General features: G+C 40.6%; 1 protein-coding gene across 3 annotated transcripts in view; it reads right to left on the bottom strand.

The window, feature by feature from the left end:
* DERA (deoxyribose-phosphate aldolase) overlaps window positions 1–18,401 on the bottom strand; it is a 228,923-nt gene extending 210,522 nt beyond the window's left edge. For 2 of the 3 annotated variants that reach the window (XM_008515597.2, XM_070619222.1), the window contains exon 1: window positions 18,226–18,401. In XM_008515597.2, the coding sequence (XP_008513819.2) occupies window positions 18,226–18,256 (31 nt within the window). In that variant the 5' untranslated portion in view covers window positions 18,257–18,401. Of the gene's footprint in view, window positions 1–17,996 lie in introns of all 3 variants that reach the window. The other variant, XM_070619221.1, reaches the window with a different exon arrangement.
* Between the last annotated feature and the right edge of the window lie 7,933 nt (window positions 18,402–26,334).

The following is a 26,334-nucleotide window of genomic DNA, read 5'->3' as shown; positions in this document are numbered from 1 at the left end:
GCAATGGACACTGTTAACTACTCCTAGTAGGGATGTGTTACAATATGCACAGAGTACCGCCAACCAAGGAAGCTCCCCAAGGCTTGATGTCCAGAGTTTTTTCTGGGGCTTGGTCACAAAGACATGGCTAACCCCCAAGTGGCTGACCTCAGTCTCCAGCCCCACTAGACTTCCAGCTGGTACCCATGATCCAAAGCATTCACCATGAACCACACTGTTTTAACTATCTAGTGAGGCCCAAAGCCCCCAGGTAAACAAAGACACTCTTACCAGGCAGGAGATTCGAAGGGCTTAGAGACTACCTCCCAGGAGCCGAGGGCAAGAGCTGGACCTCTCTCTGGGCAAGGCTAAATTCTATACTATACAAGCATATACCATGTTTTATATACTAATACATACAGAGTCATAATAAAAATATGGAAAATTTATCTAACTAAAATTACATTACTACAATGAGAAGACGGAAGAGGGGATGTAGGAGAGGAAGGAGGGAGAGAAAGTACGAGAGCTAAATCTTTTATCTTCCATAGGAGAAAGTCAAGGAATAAAATTTAAAACTGAAAAATTAAGAACAACAGTAAATGAATGTTATTTTGAAATACGGAGAGCACTACAAGAAGAAAAGGTTGCTTCTGAGGAGTGGGAATTATGGATGTAGCAGAGTGGGACAGGAATTTGCTGTATTAACTCTTGTAGACATGTCTTTTTAAAGCATATATATACACATATTGTCAATAAAAATTAAAATACCATTTAAAAGAGGACTGAGCATTTTACAACTAATCAGGACGAATACCAGCAGGCCTTAAGCTGTACAATAAAAGGGCATGGGGGGTACTATTTACATTTCTTTGTTTTCTCAAAGGGATCTTCTCAAAAGATCAGCTGGCCAAAAAACTCAGTTAGGAGTCAGAGTTTGAACCTAACCTAGGATTGAACCTAAAAAGCCAACTTCACAGCAGTGTTTATAAACTTTTTGACACTTGTGAACTACTTTATTGTTCTAACAATTCTCCCAAGAGATTTGATGCCAGACATACACCCAACCTTAAGGATCACTGATTATCTCCCAATAATTCTCTAAGTTCTATCCTGCTATTTCACTTCCTTCTATTTCAAAAGCGCCATTAGAAAGTTTATCATTATACTCCTAAAAGATGCAATGTCTCCTTTCTCATAGACCACTAGGACTTACATTATGACTGAAATCTCACTGATCCCAGAAATTTTGCTTTGTAAGGATAGGAGAAAATATCTGAGAGAGAAGAGACAAAAAGTCCTTCACAGTTTCTTTTACACTCTACTTGGCCTGTCCTTCACCTTTATGAAATGGACTCGTTCTACCAGTCTAAATCAAGTATTGGTTCTCCAGCCTCTGTCTATGCCTGTTACTGTGCCAGGTAAAGCAAGTTAGGGATCTACATGGGTTTATACATACTTAGCTCTGGAAAACACATAAATACACACACACACACACACACACACACACACACACACACTCTTACATACCAAAAAACGTTGTGGATTAATCCTTAAACTGACAATATGCTTCGAACACTGTCATCTAAAAATCAGTCCTCTTTCATGCTTTTCAAATTAACAGCTTAAATAAATTTGCTAATAGACAAAATGTCCCATATCACAAGACATTTCACTGCCAAGTAAAACCAGGGTTTTACTACTATACACTCTCATAACGATACTCCATAAGACTTACTAAACCATATTTGGATTTCCAAATACACGTCTTTCAATTTAATGTACTCTGGGAAAACTTCTGATGGGAGTTTCTCCAAGCCCCTAAATGTGCCTGGTGTTCAGAAAGAATCATTAGACCTTAGAGAAATTCATCAAGGAGCTGGAAAACTTTGGCCCCCTGTTGGGTAAAGATCCAACGCTCAGTCCTTTGAGAAGATTTGATCAATTATTTTAAGAGCTGAGAGCTTCAGAGAAAATCTATTTAACTCTTCCCTCTCTATGAAAGACTTGGTGATGGAATTGCATAAATTAAAGTTTGCAAATGTCCCCAAATACCCTGTTATTTATTGAATTCATACCATACATCAATAGAAAATATTATTCATAAAGCTGCTAGCTGTGCTGGATGTTGTGCTAGTCACACAAGTTAGAGTGTGCAAGGATACTTACATGCTTAAACACACGTGCACACAATTAATCCTGTCACAATATCAGAAACACAATTTAAATGCTACAGAACAGAGCTAAAAATCATAATAAAAACTATTTCATTTAAATTTAAATAAGTACGTTAAGCTCCAGAAAAAAAAGAATAAATATGTGAATGAAACCTAAAGGTTATATAAAATCTGTACTTATTTTTCCTGAAACCGATTACCCCATTACCATGGTCAATGTCCTCGGCTCTCACCACACACCGTCCCACTTAAATCTCATTTCAGGAAAACTCTATTATTGGTCATTTGTACTTTACTCATGAATTTAAGGTAATATATTACCCCTCCCAGGAACATTTACTTTTAAATTTTACCTTTAAAGTAAGATACAGTAAATTATGAATGACATTTTATGAAGGATATTGTGTTAAGAACTTATTTCCTAAAGTTTGTGAGTTCATACTATTCCTGATACTTAATCTTTTAGGCAAGTATTTTTTAAATGACCTACTGAGAATCACAATTTTTAATTAAAATTTTTATATTTGAATATTAAAACCAATGTCTACTTTTACCCCAAAATACTGCCATTCTCAAGTAATAGCGTACGAGTACCTGTCTAGGATTTTTTATCTAAAATAAACATAGGGTGGCAACTAAGAGATTTATCAAATGAGAACTTACTCTATAATCTGGGTATTGATCAATTTTCAAAGACACTGATCACACGGAAAAAAAAAGAAAGAAAAGGACAGGACCTGGGATGGATAAGTTTACATCTGGGGGAAAAAATACCGCAGTGATAACTACCTTTTATCTATTTCCATATGAAGGAAAGCAAATCACTATGAAAGTATTGAGTACATGTCTAGTTTCAACTCCCACTGCATCCCAGTATACACGGGGGCTCCAACTGCGTAGACCTTCTCCCTCACAACCTCAGCTATAGTCCACTCAGCAAATACCTTTGTTCACAATCAGTTATTCTTTCGCTTTAAGGTCAGAACTTTCCAACAGTCTTATTATATCTTGGGTAAAAGGAAAGGTAAATAACTCTCACTGCGGCTCACTACATTCCAGGCACCATGCCACTTGCTCTATATGTAATACCTCATTTAATCCTCACGATTACTCTGTGATGTAGTTTTTATTCGCTATATTTCTAGGTGTGAAAACTCAAAAAGCATAAGTAGAAGAATCAAGGTTTGAATCCCAGGCAGTCTGACTTCAAAGTTCAATTTCCTTTCAAAAAAAGCTTTACTTAATTAAATAGGTAACCATCTCAACACATATATTTATTAACAGAAAGTTTTAATCTGGGTAGTCTAGAACTACATAACCAAATTCTCAAACTGGGACAAGAGATTATCCTTTGAAATCAAAGCAAACTAGTTTTGAAAGAAAGATGAAAATAAGAAACATTTATTGTGCAGCTACTTTATGTATTATACATGCCTTCCATCACCTTCATACTACCCTTTGATTTCCAGAAAATATCAAATGCTTTGCAGGTCCCTACTTTCCACAGGCTCCCCAGGAATGCCTTTATCTGTGTTTAAATATATATTTAAACAAACACAGAAGGAGCTTGGAATGTAGGTGTACCCCTTAAACAGCAGGCGTCTAACATGTGCTAAAATACCCTGACTGCAAGCAGACAGGGTTTGAGTTGATATTGTCTCCTAAAACAAACAAACAAACCCCCGCTACATTATGGAGCACAATGGTTGCCAACACTGTCTGGGAATATCTGTTCAAGACTGAATTAGAGTGGAAATCACCACCTGCTGGGTGTTGATTCCAAACACCGCTTCCCACAGCACCTGATCTCCTGCGATTTCTCCTCAGGAAGAAGTTCTTTTGTGCCATCGGTTTTGACAAGGTGGCTGGTTTTCCCAGTGCTTTCAGATGCTCTGTGACAAGTCATCAAAAACTTTAAAGCACCACCACCCCTTCTTCTAAAAAGAAGTCATTAGATGTGCCAACTCAGAGGTTCTTCTGAGTTAGCTCGACAACAACTCCGCGGCCTCATTCTTGGAAGCATTCCCCCTTCTGGTGCACCACAGGTACACAGGCTTCCCACAGTCTGCCGCACCGGGCCAGGTGAACCTGAAGCAGCTGTGGAAGTCACGTGACTGAGTCAGCTTTCTAAAGGAGCTGGGTCTGGTCCAATTTTCAGAGAGAAGGGAACTCCTGTCTTCAGGGTAGGATTTAACAGCTACAGATCGAGAAGGCTGAGGACTTATTTAAGGTCAACTATACAAAATAGAGTGGACAGAAGTCAAAATGGGAAGATTTCAAGAATAGCAAGAAGGCTCTCCGCAAAAATATTCCCTATGGTTAAATATTTCAAATTGCACAATTAAAGTGCCATTCCTTGGTACTTATGAAAGTTACTGTTCCCAGGATAAAGGAGCTCTTTACACCATCAATCTCTCACATTAACATGTAGGAAGTGAATTTTCTGTTCTTCTCCCAGACGGCATTTAAACAAAGGAAAGGCACCCTCAAAGGAGTGGGGAAAGTGTGCAGCAAGAGGCTGGTGCATCCAGAGGCAAAATTCCCCGTCTCATAAAGCGTGCCCCTGACGTCAGCTGACTCCCAATCACTCAAGGCTTAATGATCCAAACAGGTTGATCTAGGCCCCTGGTCTTTTCCTGTTCTTATCGCTTGCCCATGGCACATATACCATATAGTCCAAAATGCAAATATATACAGTTTAAAGTAATAATTTTTATTTTATTTTATTTATTTATTTTTTGAGGAAGATTAGCCCTGAGCTAACTACTGCCAATCCTCCTCTTTTTGCTGAGGAAGACTGGCCCTGAGCTAACATCCGTACCCATCTTCCTCTACTTTCTGTGTGAGATGCCTGCCACAGCATGGCTTGACAATTGGTGTGTAGGTCCACACCCAGGATCCGAACCAGCAAACCCCGGGCCACTGAAGCAGAACATGTGAACTTAACCACTGCTCCACTGGCCCAGCCTATAATTTTTATTTTAAAACCCCTATAAGAGGAATAATGAACAAGAAATTTAAAAATCATTAATACAAATAAGACTTGGAGGTTATCTACAGATTTCCTATCTACCTTCATTTTGGGTTTCCAATTAAGACAGGTAATTAGCAGTTGGTCCTATATGGAATGTGAGGTTATATGAATAATAAAAATGTAAGTTTGTAAAGAGGCAGTGTAGTTTTCAGATTAAGCACAGTCTCTCGAGTCGCACAGACCAGGGCTGAGCCCCAAGTCAACACCCCCTTGCTAGCTGTATGACCACGGGCAAGATGCCTCATCTCTCAAAATTCAGCCCCCCTACCTGTAAAATCAGGATAAAAACAGTTTTGACTACATAACGTTGTCAGGAGGAGTGAAGTACAAGCTAATGCATGTACTGTGCACTATACCTTGCATAGTGTAGAGATTCAATAAATATTAACTTTTATTATAATATTCGCATTACCATCTTCACGAAGAGAAGAGAAGAGCATCTCCCTTAAAAATTTTTTAAGTAAATCAATCTTAATTTTGTTAGCATGGTAACAATCAAGTAGTTTGTAACAATATAATGCTTTTATAGAGAAATATATCAAAGTAGGAGGGATAAAATGGCATGATGTCACTTTGGATTTACTTTAGAAGACTACAGTTAAAAGGAGGGCTAGCAAAGCAAGGGACATATTTGATAACTGCTGAAGCTGGGGGCCAGGAACATCGTAGTAATCTCTCAACTTCTGTGAGTGTTTCAAAACCTCCATAATTAAAAGGTTAAAAAGAATCAACCGGCCTAACAATATATATTTATTAAGAACCCTCCAGGAGCCCATCACAGTGCCATGAGATAACAGTCAACCATTGTTCAAAAAAAAAAAGCCAAGGAGGCATTAAATCTGACCTTTCTGGCATATTGACAAGAACCAAAAAATAAGAAAGAAAAGGGGATTTTGAGATTTTACAGCATCACAGATGCATTTATGCACATGACTCATCACAAGGGCCCCAGCAGTCTTTCTCAACCAGGGTTCCTCATCTGAACCAGAGAGCAAAAGAAGACCTGAACAACTATTTTCTCATTCCTCCCAATGGAGAACTAGTCCCCTTCCAGACACATGAGAGAGAAACTCACTCATTGTATATAATGGACGCTTAGGGCCTTAAGGCTGAATTCTCTCTCGCAGAGCCCCAAATGTGGGGAAGGCAGCGCTACAAGCTCCACTCAGAACCCTCTGGCTCTTAGTTGAATCACAATTCTAGCAACCTCAATTCTCTTGTTTCTAGCCTCGTGCATATTCGAAACAGCACATCAGAAGGTGGGGATCTCAATAGCAGAAGAGTGACATCCTAATCACAGAAGAGGAATCAAAAAATGTATTCAAAACACACTCAGTGAACCAGCAAAGCAGAGCGGCCCACTTCATTAGAGGAAAGTGGCTCTAAAAGCCTCAGGAGTCCATTTATATCTTTTATTACTAAAAGTTAATATTTATTGAGTACTTATGATACTGAGTGCTTACAGGGAGTCATATGTCTGTAACAACGATCCTCCAAGTCACCAAAAACAATTAAACTCTACCCTACTGACTCAACCTCAGACAGGAACTAAGAGTTCTACTTCTCCGGGGGAAGAGACTGGGCAATTTTAACTTCCTTCTCTGTATTTAAGAGTTTTTAAAAATTTCTATGATGGCCACGCATTACTTTTATAATTAGGCAAAAATATTTTCTTAAAGGTACTTAATTTTAAGAACATTTCATCCCAAACGGCGTAAGTTTAAACCTTTTTTTCAGACTTAAGACAGTAAAACCTTCACACTGATTCATTCTCCAGTTTGCAGATAGGTACGCCTCTCACGCAGCAGTGATCGTCCTTCGTGTTAAGGAACATGTAATCAAAATGATAAGAAGAAAACTTACAGAGAATAAAAACCAAAATAATGAAGTGTTTAAAGGCATCTGCTAAACTGAGGAAGAAGAGAAGCTTTCATGAGAGTGGAGGGCTTTCAGCTTGACCTCCGAGGGCGGTGGGGGCAGTTGGGGATGATGTAGCAGGAACGGGCTGAATGACCCAGAAGCCTCAAAGAGAGAGAGCAAAACATCTGGGCCTGGCACGCCAAGCAGTAAAAAGCCACTGTAAGTTCCTGGAAAAGGCAGTAATGCTTCTTTATTCCTTCATTTAACAAACTAATAAAAACAACCACATACATCATGAAAAGTACTGCTGTAAGCGATATGAGGGATACAGAGACCTAACAAACACAGATCCTGCCCTCAAGCAGCTTATTAATAAAGCATCACGACGGCACACAAACACAAGACTGGCAGCGGTAGGTCCCATAAGAGGAGGCAAAGAACCTCAGGAGGTGAGTGGTGAACAGTCTGGCAGAGGAGACGACGTAAGCTTTCCCAGAGGGGGTGAAACAATGAAAGTCATACTTTCAGGCCAGAGGCCAGAGGTAGAGAAATCAGCTACATATGAGGACACTATTGTGATTTAGGCATGTGACAGAAGGAGCCAAGGGTAGGAACAGAAGAAAAGAGGAGGAGGTGAATCCACAAGATATTTTTTACAGAAGAAACAGTAAGACCATAATACTCTGCCATAGAAAGAATGAATACAAAATAAAGGCTCTGCTTACATAAAGATTTATGAAGTCAAGATGTACATTCATAAAATATCTAGAGAGAGAGAAAATATATAATAATGTGTTTGATCATGTTCAGTCATACATTGACCACTGGAACTTAGAGCCTTGAAAGTCAGAGGACTGTGATGGCCAAAGAAGGAAGGAGAAGGTATGAATCCCAAGCACAGGGACCATCACAGACCAACAATTCCACAGAATGGTAATCATAAGTAATGATCAGAAGACAAAGCAGTTCAGAACTAAAAGGATTCTCAGAGATCACACGTCTGTTTTTTGTTTTATTTTTCAAATAGACTTCACTTTTTAGAGAAGTTTTAGGTTCCTAAAAAAATTGAGAGGAAGGTACAGAGATTTCCCATATAAACCCTGCCCCCTCACACGCACAGCCTCCCCCATTATCAGCATCCCCCACCAGAGGGGTACATTTGTTACAACAGATGAACCTACACTGTCATGCATCTGTTTCACAGATATGGAAAGTACAAGCCAGTGCAGTGAAGTCCCCTACCCAAGGTCACATGGCCAGATGCTATCAGGGCTAGGACCAGAACGCCTGGGTCCCAATCCTGTATCGTTCCCAGATAAACCACAATGCATTGAGTGAAGCATACATGGCCAAGTACAGATTCCCTGACACTCACTCCATAGGATGCCTAATTTCAATTTGATCTGTAAAAGTACTCTTGTCAAGCACAAAAACACTTAACTTTCTTTAGGATGTAGAGAGAACTCTGCTTTTCTCTGAGACATCTTCAGTCTCAGCCTACTAGACCAATGCCTACTGTCTGGACTCTACATGCTAATTACCATGTCCCACAGCTTCCCTATATTATGTAGTAACTAATGTAAAACTTCAACCAGTGAGAGAGAGTATTCCTCTGCAGACTGAAATTGTGACTATTTTCTTCGTAGAGCGAGATCCACGGAGGTGTTTTCACTGATAAAAACCCATATTCCATCTTTGCCTAGCTCAAGAGATTTCCCACAGTATTTTTAAATGATTATCCAAAGGTTAACAATAAATACCACGTTGGCTGGCTCATCACTGGAAACAGCACAACTCCATATCCTAATGAGGAGCAAAGTTTGCTTTCCTTGAGAAGAGTAAAGCGTTGTGCTTTCCCAGTGATGTTCTAAAGTTCAATGAAGGCAAGTTTCTCAGGGGCAGGGCCACCCAACTTCTACTGCTCTTGTCTCTTTCACAAAGACATGGAGAGTGCTGAGGACACAGTAGGTACTCTGCATCTATGTGTTGAATGGAAGAGTGTGGGAGTATAACAACAACTGCCGCCTGAAGAACCAAAATCTTAAAAAAAAGGAAAATAAATTCCGCTTATAAACATAGAGGACTAAAATAAGTTTCTTATTTCTTCTCTGGAAAATTATTAGAAGCATTTAAGTTTCACCCTTCATACTGAAGGAAAAAAATAATTTCTCTCAAAACACCACCACAGACAGAGCTTGAGCTATTTCACCAGATTGTCACAACCCACCTTCCTCTCTGAGTCCACAATACAAACTTAATTAATACTCTCCAAGGAAACACGAATATGTTCTTTCCTCCACCAGAAAATTAACAATATTACACTTTCTGGGAGACAATCTCACATCTTCAGGGTTTGGGAGAGCTTTAGGATTTGTCTCCTCCAGTCTCTGAGAGCATGGAGAAGACAAGCTCATGTCAATTTCTAAAAAAAAAAACCATCATTAAGAGCACCGTTTGAGTATATCTTTCCATTGGCAGTATTTGAATAAAAAACGCTCTTTTTCAGACACAATGCACTCTTCAGATATATGCATCTACATAACTGCTTTACCCTCCTGATTTTTCTGATATGTCTTTATACCCATTTTAACACATTTCTTCACTTATTTCAACCAGAAAATAAGTTTAATTTCTCCCCAAATTTGCTTCCAGAAATTTGCTAACCAAATATAAAAAATATGATATATAAAGATATTAATATAAAGGTAAAAGTGACACAGAAATGATTTGTCAAAAAATACTGGATAGTAATCGAACATTCTCTGAACCTCTAATTAATCTGGGTCACTCTACAGCTTCCTGCAGGGTACTAATCTGCAGTGTTCATAAGAATACTCTGGGGAGGTGTGAAAATGCAGATTCCCGGGCTCCTCCCCTAATATGGCTAGTGCTACTGTGGGGCTCAGGAATCTGCATTTTTTAATAAGTATCTCAAGCGATTCTGATTCAGGGCCACAACCCAGCTCCTAGAAAGCTAATTAATGGCAAGGGGAGTAATGCAATGTTGGCATAAATCAGCATAGGGACAGCCTGAGTTTCACCTCCAGGCCTGCCTCTAACCAGCCATGTGACCAAGGTTTAACTTCCCTAGGCCTCCGTTTGTTCGTCTGTACAGAACAGTGTTGGACAGATAGCTATGGTGCCTTCCTGCTATGAAACTGTGACATGTCCAAAAAAAAAAAGGTAGCTATATAAATGTGGACGCTACAATTTTCCCAGAAAACAGTCTTTAAAATATTCTTAAGTAATGTTTATCCAAGGATCTCTACATCAGGAGACAAGAAATCTCTATACCTTAAATATGTCAGATACCTAGTTCAATGTCAAATGTTAGACATTTGAATGAAATCACACACTTGTACACACACATATATGCCTACTTTGTGGCGTAAGGCAGGAGTGTGTCCACAAGGTGTTCAGTTGAAAAGCTCACCTGAATCTGGATTATAAGAGCAGTTAATTTGCATAAAAATTTTTACCAGATATCAAAGACCACAATCTTGACATCATTAACCACATTCCAAAAGAAGCAAGGTACCAGTTAAGCGGCATCTTTTTAGGAAGTAATTATGAGAAGCTACTCTTCTCTCAGACGCTGCTTTAGGGGAGGAAGGGCTGACTGTACAAAGACAGTCAGAAGTTGCGGCTGGAGTGTCTCAGCATTTAAAAATCTGTAGAGTTTGCTGGAGCTGAGATGAAACATTTATCCTTCTCTTGCAACCACTTTGGTTTCTAGGGAACTGCCTGTTCCGGCGGAGGCAGGCTAGGAGAGCTACATCCAGAGACACGCAGACAACACACACCAAAGTTAACTGGAAATTTTCAAAGTGCCTTTTTATGCCTTTAACTCAAAGATGAACACATTTCAAGGTGACCCAATCCTCAAGTGACAGGCAGTGTTTTAAAAGGGCCAGAGCTCTCCACTTAAACAATTTCTAGTGACATGTTTAAATGGCATCCTCAAGGGCTCTATCTGCTGTCTCATTTACTGGTCTTTCTTTCCTGGCAGAGGCGTCCCATTTTAAATGAGCACTTGAAGTTCGTCTGCCTTCCTAACAATTAAAATCCACAGGGCTTAGACGCTTAAAAAAAATTTTTTTTTTTTAACTTAGCAGGCACCATAGAGGACTTTTAATTATTTAATTAAACAACAAACCCAAATTACTACTTCACAGTTTTTCCTATTTATCATAACAGTATCAGAATAATAAAAGACAGCCTCATCACTCATGCTTCTCAGCAAACTGTAAAAGACTTCTAGGATAAAATCAAAGTTCACATTCATAAAAGGATGCCCAATTTAAAATCTAAAAACCTACGTAATCATTATATTGACTCTGTGTATGTATTTCACACCCAGAATACAAAGGATTTTTCTTCTTTTTTCACTAAAATATTACTCCTAGTCATTATAGTAGAATGAGAAGATTATACTACAAATCTGAAAATTGGGTTCCTATAGCTAATGAAATACACCAGGCTGGTTTTGCTCAGTTCCTTTGCAGAAACTACTCCCTAGCAAAAATAGCCTTTCCCGAAAAAGCTCCCCTGGACTGTCTGTGGAACCCTCCGTATCTCTCCAATCTGACCACTCCTCCATCCTCACTCTGATCTCACTGTCATCATTTACAGGCCTTCTCCCTTAGCTGACTGCGAGCTCCACGAGAGCAGAGACCAGGCTATGTTCACTCTGGTCTCCCAGCCATTACCATGAGCAACAAGTAACAAGCGCCAGGAACACTGGGCACGCGACATCAGTTTCTTTAAATATATATATAGGGGGCCCGGAAGCATCGCTGAGTAGTTAAGTTCGTGCGCTCCGCTTCAGCGGCCCAGGATTTCGCCTGTTCGGATCCTGGGTGCGGACATGCCACTGCTCATCAAGCCATGCTGAGGCAGCGTCCCACATGCCACAACTAAAAGGACCCACAACTAAAAATACACAACTATGTACTGGGGAGCTTTGTGGAGAAAAAGGAAAAATAAAATCTTTAAAAAAATATATGTATATAGGTATAAATTTATAACATATAAAAATAAATTTAAAAAATTTATTATGCTCCCCTTCCCCTTCCCTTGCTTAACAATTGTCCTAAATGGGAAGGGAAGTGGGAGGCTGAGCAAGGTAAATATTTGAGTCAGGTCAGGAGGGGGAGCCGGTGTAGCCCAGAGTGGGGTCTGGGAGCCCAAACAAGTGAGAGGGGCAGTCATGCACAGGGGGAGCCCAATTACAACATGGACTGTATCTGCATGAAGGGGCAGCCAGACATGAGAAGTCAAGACAAGCAGGGGAAGGAAGCTATCTACATGAAGGGGGGCCTGGCACAGATGCCACCGACCCCCTGGGGTATCAATGCAGGCAGCAGCCTGATGCAGGGTGTTGGAGCCCAAGTAGGACAAGGAAGGTGTCCAGCTTAGGGTATCAGAGCCTGAGAAAGTCGAGAAGAATGTCTACTGGGAGCATGGTATGTACAGCTCAGCATGTGGAGTGTTTCAAATATGGAAAGGGAAAAAACTGGAATAAATCCTGTAGTGTTGGACTGGAACTAGAAGTAACAGTGTGAGCTTTTGGTTTTCCCTATACAGAGAGATGGAGATAGATGATAACTAGATTAATATAAAAGTAAGAGTGTGTGGTACATACATTCTCCAGAACTGCCAAGTGAAGAGCTTGGGAACAGAAACACCCCAGTCACCATGAACATACCTACTGCCCAGATCTTGGCTTCTAAACACCATTATCTACTGAAAGGAATGCTCCCTGGAGAAACAGCTGACTCCAATACAGTGGCAGGGAAAGTATAAAATAAGCCTCGATACCTTGTTAAGCCAGAAAACACAAAAGTACTTAAAAAATGGGGCAAATCAAAATGAGAGAAGTCAGGCGGAAGGGGCCCCCATTAGCAAAATCTGAAACAATTTGAATATTAAGTAATAATAGTAATAATTATAACCCATTGGGAAAATAGGAAACCTCAAATACATACTAATATAAATAAACATAAATAAATTAGAAGTTTGCAGAGGAACAGGATACTTAAATAGTTTCAAAGCACCACCCTACAAAACACATAGTAATTACAAAGGTTAAAAAGTAACTTTACAGTGGTGAAAGCTGGCAGATACCACCTTAATCGAGTGATCAAAATGAACATCATTGATAATGAGACAAATCAAAATCATGCTACCTAATAGGATGCAATGAGAAGAACACAGCATCATTTCTGTGATATTCCAGCCAAAGATGCGTAACCCAAATCCAACATCAAAAAAAACACTGCAAACACAAACCAAGGAAGAACATTCTACAAAATAACTGGCCTGTGCCCTGCAAAAGTGTGAAGGTCCCAGAAGTCAATGAAAGAATGAGCAATTATTCCACACTGAAGAAGCCTAAAGCGATTTGACAAACAAAGCCAACATGTGATTCTGAACTGCATCTTTTTGAAATAAAGGACATTATTTGGGGTCAGCCTGGTGATACTGTGGTTAAGTTTGTGCACTCTGCTTCAGCAGCCCGGGGTTTGCAGGTTCGACTCCCAGGCACTGATGCAGCACCACCCGTTAAGCCATGCTAGCACTGCTCCTCAAGCCATGCTGTGGCGGCATCCCACATAAAACAGAGGAAGATGGGCACAGATGTTAGCTCAGCGACACTCTTCCTCAAGCAAAAAGAGGAAAGCCAGCAACAGATGTTAATTCAGGGCAAATCTTCCTCCAAAAAATGACATTATTTGGACAACTGGCTAAACTTGAATGAAGTTCCTGGACTAGCTGGTAACAACGTATTAACTTAAACATTCTCATTTTGATGGCTGCAGTGCTGAGGCTGTTGAGGAAAATATCCTTGCACATAGGAAATGTTCAAATATCCAGGAGTGGTGATGCATCCATCATGTCAGTCAACAATTTTCCTCAAATGGTTCAGAGGAAAGTTCTTTCTACTGCACTTACAACTTTCCTAAAAGCTTGAGGTAGTTCTAAAGTTTAAAAAGAGCAAAGTATAGCAAAAAAATTTTGTTATTCTGGTTTATGATCAATATTGATTGGGAGGATAATCCATCATTACCAATACCATAATTACATAAAAATAACTACTTTCATCTGGATTTGAATCTTACTGACTCTGAGACATTAAACAAGTTACTATGCCCTCAGAACCTTAGTTTTCCCACCTCTGAAATGAGAATAATAATATCTACTACAAAGGATTACTGGAAGAATTAAGAGAGATAACATTTGTAAAAGTACCCCATTAAACATTAAAAAAATACATATGTTAAGTATTAAGGAGAAAAAATATTGGATTCAGATATAAAATCCACACTATCTTATTGCACAAATCAATTTTACTGTCAAAATAAAATCTCAAGTTAACTTCACTTGGGAAATTCCCTGAAGAAATCTCAAAAATTTTTAAATCCATTCTTTCCTCATCTAAGCTACAGTCAAATTTTCACATGCCGGGCTGGTGCAGTGGCATAGTGGTTGGGTTCACAGGTTCACATCCTGGGCGCAGACCTACACACCACTCATCAAGCCATGCTGTGGCAGCATCCCACATACAAAATAGAGGAAGACTGGCAACAGATGTTAGCTCAGGGCCAACCCTCTCCAAAAAAAAAAAAATTTCAGGGGGCCGGCCTGGTGGCGCAGCAGTTAAGTTCACACATTCCGCTTCTTGGTGGCCCAGGGTCCGCCAGTTCGGATCCTGGGTGCGGACATGGCACCACTTGGCACGCCATGCTGTGGTAGGTGTCCCACATATAAAGTAGAGGAAGATGGGCACAGATGTTAGCTCAGCGCCAGCCTTCCTCAGCAAAAAGAGGAGGACAGGCAGTAGTTAGCTCAGGGCTAATCTTCCTCAAAAAAAAAAAAAATTTCACATGCCACTTAGTAAAGAATATGCTACCTTATGTTTTCTTTTTAAGCAGAGATTGACTTTTCTACCACAAAGACAAACTTTAATGCTTTTCTGTCTCACTAAAAAAAATAAATAAATAATAGAGATTCTTGAAAAATGATTTAGATTATTTCTCACCTAAAATCTACACTCTTTAAACTATTGCATTGTTTACAACTAAAGAGATTCTAGTCCTCAGGAAGCTATAAAAGAGAGGGTCCAGATTTAGAAATCCAAAAAACAAAAATAAAAGAAGACCAAAAAAAGCCATCCCAAATCAACAAAACAAAATTATAAAAATTTTTCAGTATTTCTTTTCTTTCTTTCTTTCTTTTTACCTAAAGATCATACCAAGAGACGGGATTGGTTTCTAAACCCAGGAAGCCAATGTAAACCCAAAGACCGGAGTATAAGAGCTGGGATTTTACAAAAAGGCAAAAAAAGGCGGGGGGGGGGGGAGGGGACTGGTTTCCTCTGATCTCTTGGCCATCACTCCCAGCTCCTGACCCCGCGATGCTCCGACTGAGGTACATGGGCACATCTACACGGAGGATTCCCAGAGGAAGGCTGGTTTTAACATGCCATTCCAGAACATTTCTTCTTCAGCGACATCTAAACCTACTCTCATAATCCACCAAAGTTTGGATATTTCCATTCTCCCTCAGGATAAGCTACATCTTCTCAGAAACCAATTGCAATGGTTAAAACGTGGTTATGGTAATTAAAAAAACCTTTCACATAGACATAGGCAAATCATTCCTAAAAGAGTCACAGTAAAATGATTCACCAGCTATCCACTTGTCTTTTCTTGCATAACAGACTGAGTGCCCTAGTTAGCACCAACAGACACAGCATAGTGGTTAAGCATGCGGCATCAGCACCAAACCACCTAGGTTTGAATTCTGGCTCTGCCACTTCAGCTCTGCCTAACGGGCATTTGGCAAGCTACTTACAACTCTCTGTACCTCAGTTTGCTCATCTGTAAAATGAGGATCATAACATCATCTTCTTCACAAGGCTGCTGTGAAGGCTACATGAGATGATTAAAAAAAGCATTTACGAGCCGGCCCTATGGTATAGTGGTTAAGTTCGTGCAGTCCACTTTGGTGGCCCAGGGTTCACAGATTGATCCCTGGCACAGACCTATGCACTGCTCATCAAGCCATGCTGTGGCAGTGTCCCACATACAAAATAGAGGAAGACTGGTTAGCTCAGGGACAAGCTTCCTCAGGCAAAAAGAGGAAGATTGACAATGGATTTTAGCTCAGGGCAAATCTTCCTCACCCAAAAAAAAACGCATTTAGCATAGTGGCTGGAATATCACTAGAGCTCTATGCTCACCATTACCATCATTCCTAGCATCTAGGCACAGTGTCTAGCACATAACAGGTGAGAAATAATTACTGTGCAAGCATCTTGTACTTTGCCTAACTTTAAGATTAAATTCCTGAAACTTAAAAAAAAAAAAGATAACTTTGCAGTGGAAAATCACCGTCATCAAAATCAGCAGCATTCTCTACCGAAATTAGGCCTTAGGAATGGCAGAAATGAGCTCCCTACATCCCTGATTCTTATCGAGATTCTCAAAGGGAAAATAAAAATTATAATGCAAGATGGTCAGAACACTCAGTTATCATGACCCACTTAAGGGGCAGCTTGGGTACATCTAATTTCTTAACTAGACAAAAATAAATGGAAAATAACTGCATATCACATTTGCAATTATTTTAATTGTAGCTTTGGCATGATGCCCAGTTTCTGAACCAGACCTGGCTCTCTGAAAGCAAGGACTACCCTTGTCCGTCTCATATCCCAGAGCCCAGGGTAATACTACCCAGTATAACAACGGTATTCAGCAACTACTTGTTGAATGAATAAGTGCTCTTCATAAAAAACAAAATCGCATGAAGTTTCTTCATTGAACAACTAGCTAAAGCTGATCTCTTTTATCCATGTTTAAAACAAACTCACTCCTCAGTAATCATGGTCCCTGATGATTCCAACTGTGGACATATGCCTAAAACAATCTCTTGTTAACACAACACGGAACCCTACAGAACTGTCCCCAAACCTCCCCAATGAAAAATCAGTAGTCAAGTACTTTTTTCTGTTGTTTTTCAGATATCTTTGATATTTTCCTTTTTGTACACAAGTGTCTACAGATATACAGACATAGAGAAGGGAGATCCTTAGAAGTTACTTTATACAATATCCCACGTTACAGGTGCCTCCAAAGAAAATCACATTTGAAAGGAAGCCACACTGTCAACATCCTTTATAAGCCTCTTGAGATATCTTTAAAGACAGCAGTAATGAAACTGAATTTTAAGGATACTCAGAAAAGAGGAAGATAGATGTCCCAGTTGCCCAAGCAAGGAGTAGGTCTAAATCCACTCCTTCATTCAACAGACACGATTGAGGATCTGTGATGTGTCACTCTACTCTAGGCGCCTGAGACACATCGCGAACAAAAGAAAGATCTTCAATCTAGGGAACTTTCCTTTATTACTAAAGTCCACATTCCAGAGACAGAACTAGAGTTTAAAAACATAAACTTGCTCAAAGGCAGTGACTAAAAGGGAACCAATTTGGGAGAGGGTTGGAGCAATCTACTGTCTTTATACACACATCCTCTTACCATTCAGCAAAAATTCTGGAACCCCTCTTGAAGTCTAGACTGTTTAATTAAAACAATCACGTTTAAAGAAAAAAAGTACCTACATGCGTTACGTATAATTTATGGCTAGTATTCTCAAAATTAGCCCCCCAAACAGAATTCTATATAATACTATTATTTCCTAACACATAAAATCATACACCATTTACCATAAATTATGTAGTACGGACACCTGACAAGTGTTCCGCCAGCACGACCACTTTGGGGATACATCTGCGTTAAAAACTATCTATAGAAATCCACCATTCAATCGCACAGGGTCTGTTAAGAGTGGTAAGGAAGGTTTTTATCTGGTTTGATTTATTTGGGGTCTTTTGGGTTGGTTTTTGTTCTTTGCAACCAGGGAGCTAGAAGAGGAACGCTTGCCTTAGAAGACGAGAGTGGGATCCTCTCCGCTTCCCTCGGCTTTAAGCCGAGGGCCCGGGGGCGCGCGGGCGGCGGGGTCACGCGCCGAGGAGGGAGCCTCCGGCCTCCGCTTAGGGCAGCGGCGGCCCGGCGGCCCTGGCCGCGCGGCGAGCACCCCGGGGGCCCAGGCCAGGCCAGCGGCGGTGGCCGGCGCGCGGCGATGGGCAGGGGCGCGGCCCGCAGTCCTTACCGAGCTCGGTGCCCAGGTTGTGCGCCGCCATGGCGCGGTCCCCGGCGCCCGCCCTTCCTCCTTCCTGGCCGCCGCTGCCCCGGCGCGCTCGCCCCGCCCCGGCCCGCTGGGGGCGGAGCCAGGCCCGCGGCCCTGAGAGGATGCTCTCGGTGCTCCCGGCGAGGCGCGGACGTCGAGCACCAGCTGCAAAACCCGTCTTAGAATCCTTGAGTTGCCGGCTGCACCGAATAGAAACTTTTAGAAACTTTGAACTGTAAGATTGCGTCACCAGAGGGGAGGGGACCCCTCTCCATGACTGGGTGCAGAGCGCTGCAGCCCCACCCCCAAAATGGCAGCAGGGATCCCTCAGCCTTGGAAAGGAGGTCAAGGAGCAAACCAGGGCCCCGAGCGCACTGTTACTTCTAATCTGGACTTCGTGACCAGAAGGAGCGCCAGGACCTGAGACACGAAGGGACCTAGGAGAGAGAAGACCTGGTTTCTTAGCCCAGCTCTGACAGTAATTCAGTGTGACACTGGCACAACTGCCTTTCTCAGCTTCATTTTCCTCATCTGGAAGAAACGGCCTCAGCAATATTGTGGAGCTCTAAAACTCTGATTCTGTGATACCAAGATTTTTTTCAGCCTGACTTTTCTGTAACTAGGAGGTTAAAATCGTCTGGAGTCACTCAACATAGGCTACCAGTCAACTTATCTGTACCCACAATGAGACCCCACCGCTCTGCTGAAAGAAAGAAAACTCTCCAGTTAACTTGTCTCCAGTGAGCCAGTTACTGTGCTAGGCGCTGTCAGATGTATGAGAGCATGTGAGTCTCAGAACAGTCCCTCCAGGTGTACCTTACATCTCCGTTGCTACGCCTACAGACACCAAAGTTGGGAGAGGAATCCGGGTATAGTAGAAATTGTGTAGGCTCCCAATGCGTTGAACTCTTCCTTAATCTACCAGCAATTCCACTTAATAACCAGGTGGTTCTAGGAATGTTACTTATTGTCTACTTATCTGTAAAGTGGGCTGATCAAAATATATTTGCCTCACGAAGTTGTGTTATGTGTGTAGAGCCCCTAGGACACGTCATGGCAGACAGAAGGTGCTCAACAAATGGAAGCTCTTATTGTCAGGTTCACACAGCAATTTTGAGGCTAAACAGGAAAAGTAATGCTAGTCTCATTCCTCTACACTGAGCCACCTCTTAGCCTCATCAACACGTAGCTATTGCTGAATATTTTGGATGTGTCTAGATCCTATTCATACATAGACAGTCGACCCTCGCTATCTGCAAGGGCATTGGTTCCCGGACCACCCCCCCTACCAACACCATCAAAATCTGTGGATGCTCAAGTCCCTTATACTATAAAATGGTGTGATATTCACATATAACCCACCCACATCCTCGTGTATACTTGAAGTCATCTCTAGATTACTTATAATAGCCAATACAATTTAAATGCTATGTAAATAGTTATACTGTATCGTTTAGAGAATAATGACAAGAAAAAAGTCCGTACATGTTCTGTACAGAGGCAACCATCGTAGGCCTTTCAATCAGCAGTTGGTTGAATCCATGGATGCAGAACCCAATTAGTGGATGAGAGCCAACTGTACAATAGCCTTTTACCTTTATTTTTATTTTACCCCAAAGAAGAAAAGCAAGCCCTGGAAGCCTGGAGCTGACCTGGCACTCACAGCTTAGCTGTCATGCGCCCTGGTAAAACATAAACAATTTCACAGAACACCAACATCAGCTAAGGCCACTGTGACCAGGAGGAATAAACAAAAACGAAACCACTGGTAATCATGTGTGAACACAGAAAAAACATGAATGCTGTCCAAACCAAAAAAATGACCAAACAGCCCTCTATAAGATAGCAGTTAATATAAGTTAATATAAGTGACTTCACTTCTTTCCCCATCAGTTTTAACCTCACTCCATTCTTCTTGTGTTTTAGATGAGAATTGAGATGCCCTGTCATAGAATTATCACCACTTCCTGCCAGCATCTAATCCAGAGCCATGGCTGGCTTCCTTGAACCTTCCCCAAAGCACTGACCATAAGCCCAGCTTCTATGTCATTTGTAACACCCCCTTACTGAGACACCTCACAGTTTCCCATGCACAGCATTCTCCCTTGTTGCAGCAAGTCAATAAAACCAAATTTATCCAACTACAAGTGTGTTCCTGGTGGTCTTCAGCTGGAGAGTGCTGACATTCCTAAAAGGTACAAAGACAATAAATGGACTTCTATTTGTAGGGGCAGATACAACTCAAAGCCAGATTCCAAGCCATTCCTTATACATTCACGTATAGTGTAAGTTTATTACAAAAAGAAAAAAGCTGTGAGATCCTAACTCAGCTAAAAAATATGGTTTAATATAAGTTGCCCAAAATCAGGGCAGCCTTCTACGGCAAACATTTTAGCAATATATCTGACAAGAATTTCTCAAGGACTTTTTCTAAAACTGACCTATTGCACAGTACTAATCTGGAATTAATTTCCACAGTTTGAGAGTATGTTAAATTCGCAGCATTCAAGGAGATAGTGAGGATGGAGTGCAAAAAACAAGTTTCTTTAACGGGAAAAAGTTGCCAAGTTTCACTTTGTGATGGTCCCTTTTAAATTTATTGCCTTCTGAAATTTCTAAAGTATCCCTAAGGCAAGGCCTCTCAAAGAAAGATCTATAGACTAGCACCACTATATTGGAATCTCCCAAGAGCTTTTTTCTAAAGCAGATTCTAGGTTCACCACAGCCCTACTGAATCCGAATCTCTAGGATCCTGGAATCTGTATTTTTAACAAGTTCCCTCAAATGATGTTTATGCAAGCTAAATGTAAAGAATTATCAGCCTAAAGGCAGAGGAGAGTAAATATGCTTGCCGATCTGGAGCCACAGCCCACACGGATTCTTACAGGACTAAAACTGTCTTTAAAGTATACAGTATTGTATTTTTTTAGTCAATGCAAATTTTTCATGCTATTCCTTTTTATGAATACATTTTTTAATATAAGTTTTAAAGTGCCAGATAAATTACTAGTCTTCCCAGCCCCAATCCTTCTGTCAATTACATTTAAAGCTCTAGGAGTATGTCATATTTATCTTGAAGCCTCCTGAAGTTCCCAGCCCTGGGAGATAGTAGTAGTTCCAAAAGGCACAGACCACTTGTATTTGGTTCATCCTATGCCTAGGGTCTAGCTGAGGACTCAGCATACAGCAGGCTGTGAATAATTGTTAGCTGAATGATTGTACATTACTGTCCGTATTTTCTTACAGTGCCCATTGTTTTATCCAGTCCAATTTCATTTGACTGTAGTCTCTAATTCTGTATTTCTAAGAGCAATCATTCACAGGTTCCTTAGGCAAATATCCACTTAGACTATGGACTACCAACCAGTATTTCTAAGTAAGATGGGGGAAACTATAGAAGCAGGGAGGACTAGAGTATGAATATTAGAATCGAAATATTTCAGAACTGGAAGGAGACACAGAATATCTAATTCCTACTTCATGGAGAAATAAGAAAAATAAGAATTATATTGAGTCTTTTATGAAGTTAAATCTATTCAATTTAAAGAACAGTCTTTCATTCTGAGACTGTGTCGTTCACTACCAACTTAGATTTAAAAACGTTCTTTCTTTTATGAACATTGTGGTGGTAGATAATTTTTTTTAACAGCCTCACCGGGCAAGATTAGAAGCAGACCATTTGATCTTGCCCACTCTCCTTTTTTTTCTTCCATCTATTGGTCCACGAAATTCGAGTCAGGGAATCACTGTAAGAAGAAATATACACTAGCTAATATTCAGTGTTTCCTGACTTAAGCCCTTTACATCAATTATTTGATATTTCAAAAAAATCTATGTGTTAGATGATATTTCCAAAAAATAATCTGTGTAAAAACTGTCATCTCCCTTTACAGATAAAGAAACTAAGGCTCAGAGAGCTTAGACTGTAAGTGCTAGAGGATGGTTTAAGACCCAGGCAATATAACCTATAGACCACACATTGAAACTAGTCCTACTATCTTAGAAACCAAACTCATTAGACAAGCCTTTTAACCTCTCTGAAATCGTTTCCCGTATTTAAAATGGGGATATTACCTACCTCATTGGGTTATTACCTACCTCACTGAGTTATTGGAAATATTAAAAAGTAACAATATTTAAAAACCAAGTAGAAAATCTAACATAAGGCACTTAATAAATACTATTTCCATACTTAAACTAAAATCAGTTATTTTCCACTTGACCAAGTTCCATTCTCTCATTAATTATATAAAGTGATTCAACCTATAAAGTATTATTACTGTTCATTAGCTATCATTTAGATGCACACTTCGGCCATGATGCCACAGGTAAATTTGTTAGATGCCTCATTTGTTTCTTCAGGAATTCTATTGATTTTTAAAGTCACACTGGTCTAGGTGACACTATGTGATACTGGCAATTGTGCATTCTTATAGATAAGCAAGCTAAGCCTCCCAAGAAGGTTCTTGCTCCCGTAATCGTTTTTTCTCAGGAATCCTCCTAGGATAAGAGACCAACATGTACAGTAACTTATATGGTCACCCAATAGGAATCATTTTTTGTTTCAAAATATTAATCCTCCAGGTGTAAAATATAAGGTACCTACAAAGGGAAAAATTTCCCCCTAGTCTGTTCTCAATTCCCCATTTTGTTGTTGCTCCCTACTGAAAAATTACATCCATTTCCCACCCCCCCCCCATTTTAGTATCAAAGAAGAAAAGGCTGCTAAATTAATAATTCCATTGAATTTAAACTACTAAAAGTGTAACTCATAAATTATTATAAATTAAGGTACATCTTTACTGTACTATTTTGTAGCCATTAAAAAGGACAAGTTGAACTTTACCTACTGAGAGGAGAAATTCACAAGAGAATTGACTGACCACACTCAACCCTGGTTTCTTGGAAGAAACCTCTGGAAGATGCTAACACTGGGAAGTCCTGATTCATAAGGTAAATTATTAAAAATTAGGTGGGAATTTAGCCTACCATGACCTACTGGCCATTAGGACATTGAGAGGAGGCTGCACAGAAAGAATGGAAGAGGAAGCAGAGTGGATGGAGATGAGGGGACTGTATCACACAAGCTGGACTCCTCCTTCGTAATGGCGCCTCAAGTCAGCCGAGGCTGTACATGGGTTCACTGGAGAGGCAAGGGCTTTGGCTAGGTTTCTGCCATGTCTGACTCTTCAGTGGAGAGGATGGTTAGCTGCATGGGAGATAACTGGAAAATATCTTCCTGGACTGAAAATATTTGGTGCTAATTTAAGGACTTCTTTCAACAATATTCAGTACGTAACGACATAGCAGCCACCTTTCCTGGAAAAGGAATTGGTGAAGATGAAAAACAGACAAGATAATTTCACATAGTGATGATAACTATAAATAAAATAGGGCAAAATAATAAGTGATAAGAGAAGGGATACAGAAGAACTTGAGACCTGAATTACAAGGAATGCTTAGGCATGTAAATATTAGGTAAGAGTGGACCAAGTAGCAGAAACAGCAAGCCAAGTGAAAAGACCTTGAGAGAGAAATGAAGCCACTGTGGCTAGAGAGGAATGCAAATGCAAGCAAGGGGAGAACAAGGTCACAGAAGGCAGGGGTCACATCACAGTTAAAAATCTGGTATAAGGGGAAGTCACCACGGATTTAGACAATGCAGTCACTGGGGCTCTTCAAGTCCGAAAGGGATTAGTTTTCCCACTGTGTAGGGGATGGCCGGAGAGGGCAGGGTGTGGGAGCAGGAGCAAGAGAGAGCGTTAGGAAGGCACTGCAACAGTCTAAGTGACAAATAAAGATTGCCTAGCCTAGCGAGGCCACACGGAGATGAGGCGAGGTACAGATGCAGAAGAGCCCAGAGGACCTGCACATAGGCTAGAAATGGGGATAAGAGAAAGGACAAGGACTTCTTTTAGTCTGAACAAGTCAGCATTAGGCAGTGCCAGTTACTGGAATGGCTAACAAGTTGAGGGGGAAACAGATCTGATTGAAAAATTAAGATTTGTTTTAGATAGATGAGTCTAAGATGCTTACTAAGGTGGAACACTCAACTATGCCATAAACTCTGGTGCTCAGGGAGGCAGGCTGGATCTACAAATTTGAAAGATATTAGAAAATAGTGAACTCTGTAATAATGGAATTTTTTTTCCTTTGGAGAGAGCAGAGCTAGCTAGAAAGTACAACCCAGACCTAAGGTCAAGCAGAAAAGGAGGAATTGACAACTACAGGAGCAGTCAGAAAGGTATAAAGAAAACCAGGAGTGTGGTTTCATAAAAGTGAAAAAAATAGTTCAAAAACAAGGAAGCAGGGCCAGCCTGGTGGCGCAGCAGTTAAGTGCACACGTTCTGCTTCGGTGGCCCGGCGTTTGCTGGTTCAGATCCCGAGCGCGGACATGGCACCACTTGGCACGCCATGCTGTGGTAGGCATCCCACGTATAAAAAAAGGAAGATGGGCATGGATGTTAGCTCAGGGCCAGTCTTCCTCAGCAAAAAAGAGGAGGATTGGCAGCAGTTAGCTCAGGGCTGATCTTCCTCCAAAAACAAAAAGGAAGCAGACAATTACTGAAGGCTACTAAAGGTTTAGTAAGAGGACAGAAAAGGGACCACTGGGTTAGAAGGATGCAGGACATTCGAGACTTGGACGAATGCAATTTTAGTTGATGTATACTTGAACTTTTTGCTGAAGTAAATTCCACTGTAGGATTCTACCATTATAACATGTGGTAAGCAGACCAACGGTGCCCAAAAGAATGTCCATGTCCTAATCCCCAAACTGTGAATGTTGCCTTATATGTCGAAAGGAACTTTGCAGATGTCATTAAATTAAGGATCTTGAATTGGGGACATTATTCAGGTGAGTCCACTGTAATCACAAATGTCCTTTTAAGTGAAAGAGGGTGGCAGGAGACTCGGAGAGGTGAAGATGTTACGCTGCTGGCTTCGAAGACAGAGGAAGTGACTAGGAGCCAAGGAATGCCAGTGGCCTCTGGAAGCTAGAAAAAGCAAAAGATTTTCTCCAAGTCTGCAGAAGGAATGCAGCTCTGCCAACACCTTGATTTTAGCTCAATGAGACTCAGTTCTGACTTCCTTAACTGTAAAATAAATTTGTGTTGTTTTAAGCCACAATTTGTGGTAACTTGTTACAGCAACAACAGAAAATACACAAAGGATACCGAGCCCTGGTTGTCCCCACAGTCTGCCAGGTGGTCTGTATACTCAGTATATACATGGCTACAAAGAAAAACAAGGTTACACTTAAGGGTAAACTTTACCCCTAAGAGTTAAACTAGTAAAACCCTTGGAAACACGACCTGTGTTATTAAAACAAATGTAGCTAACAATCATAAGCAACTCTATTAATAATCTGGCCAAAGTTAAAACCTAAAATGACTTAACCAGGTAACCAGTATCTAAAAACATGTGGCAAGCCTAAGGACCTGACAGTTCATACAATACTGTCAACCAGACATCTGAGCAACATGAACATCCTAGTCACACAAGGAGTGTAAGGCATGGTTTGACAGATCTTCAGGGCCTGACACTCTTCTACTTCTAAACTTAACTCCAAACAACTTTGAGATTCCAAGATACACGCCACCCAGTGACGGTGTAAGCATGTATCTGTATAGGGTCTTTAAACTTTTATGAAACCTAAGTAGAGGAAATTCCCTTGGATCATAAATTTCATAAATACCAAGCAATTTCATGATTCTAATCTGGCGCATATAAAGCTCAACTTTATTTAGGGTAAGTCAGACTCTGATTAGAGTCTGAAGAACCCATGGTACATTGACAGTACTGCTGCTGCAAAGCATAAGACCAGGCATGTAGCAAGTTGACACAGAAACACTACCACTCTATGAGTCCCGTGTGGATCATCAGTTGGCTGCCCCTGTGACACAACTCTCTTGACCCTCCAAGGCAGCCATAGCCCACAGTGCTTTCTTCTGGTTACCACAAATCCTCCAACCCTTATCTTATTCTCTGGTTGGTTATTTCTTTTAAGGAAAGTTATCAAGGGTCATTCACAAGATGGACAAGGAGAGAGAAAGCAATCTGGCAAAGCAATTTGTTATTCATTGTTCTAAA

Source organism: Equus przewalskii, chromosome 5 (assembly GCF_037783145.1).
Source record: "Equus przewalskii isolate Varuska chromosome 5, EquPr2, whole genome shotgun sequence".
Classification (NCBI taxonomy): domain Eukaryota; kingdom Metazoa; phylum Chordata; class Mammalia; order Perissodactyla; family Equidae; genus Equus; species Equus przewalskii.
This window is presented reverse-complemented; position numbering and strand designations above follow the sequence as displayed.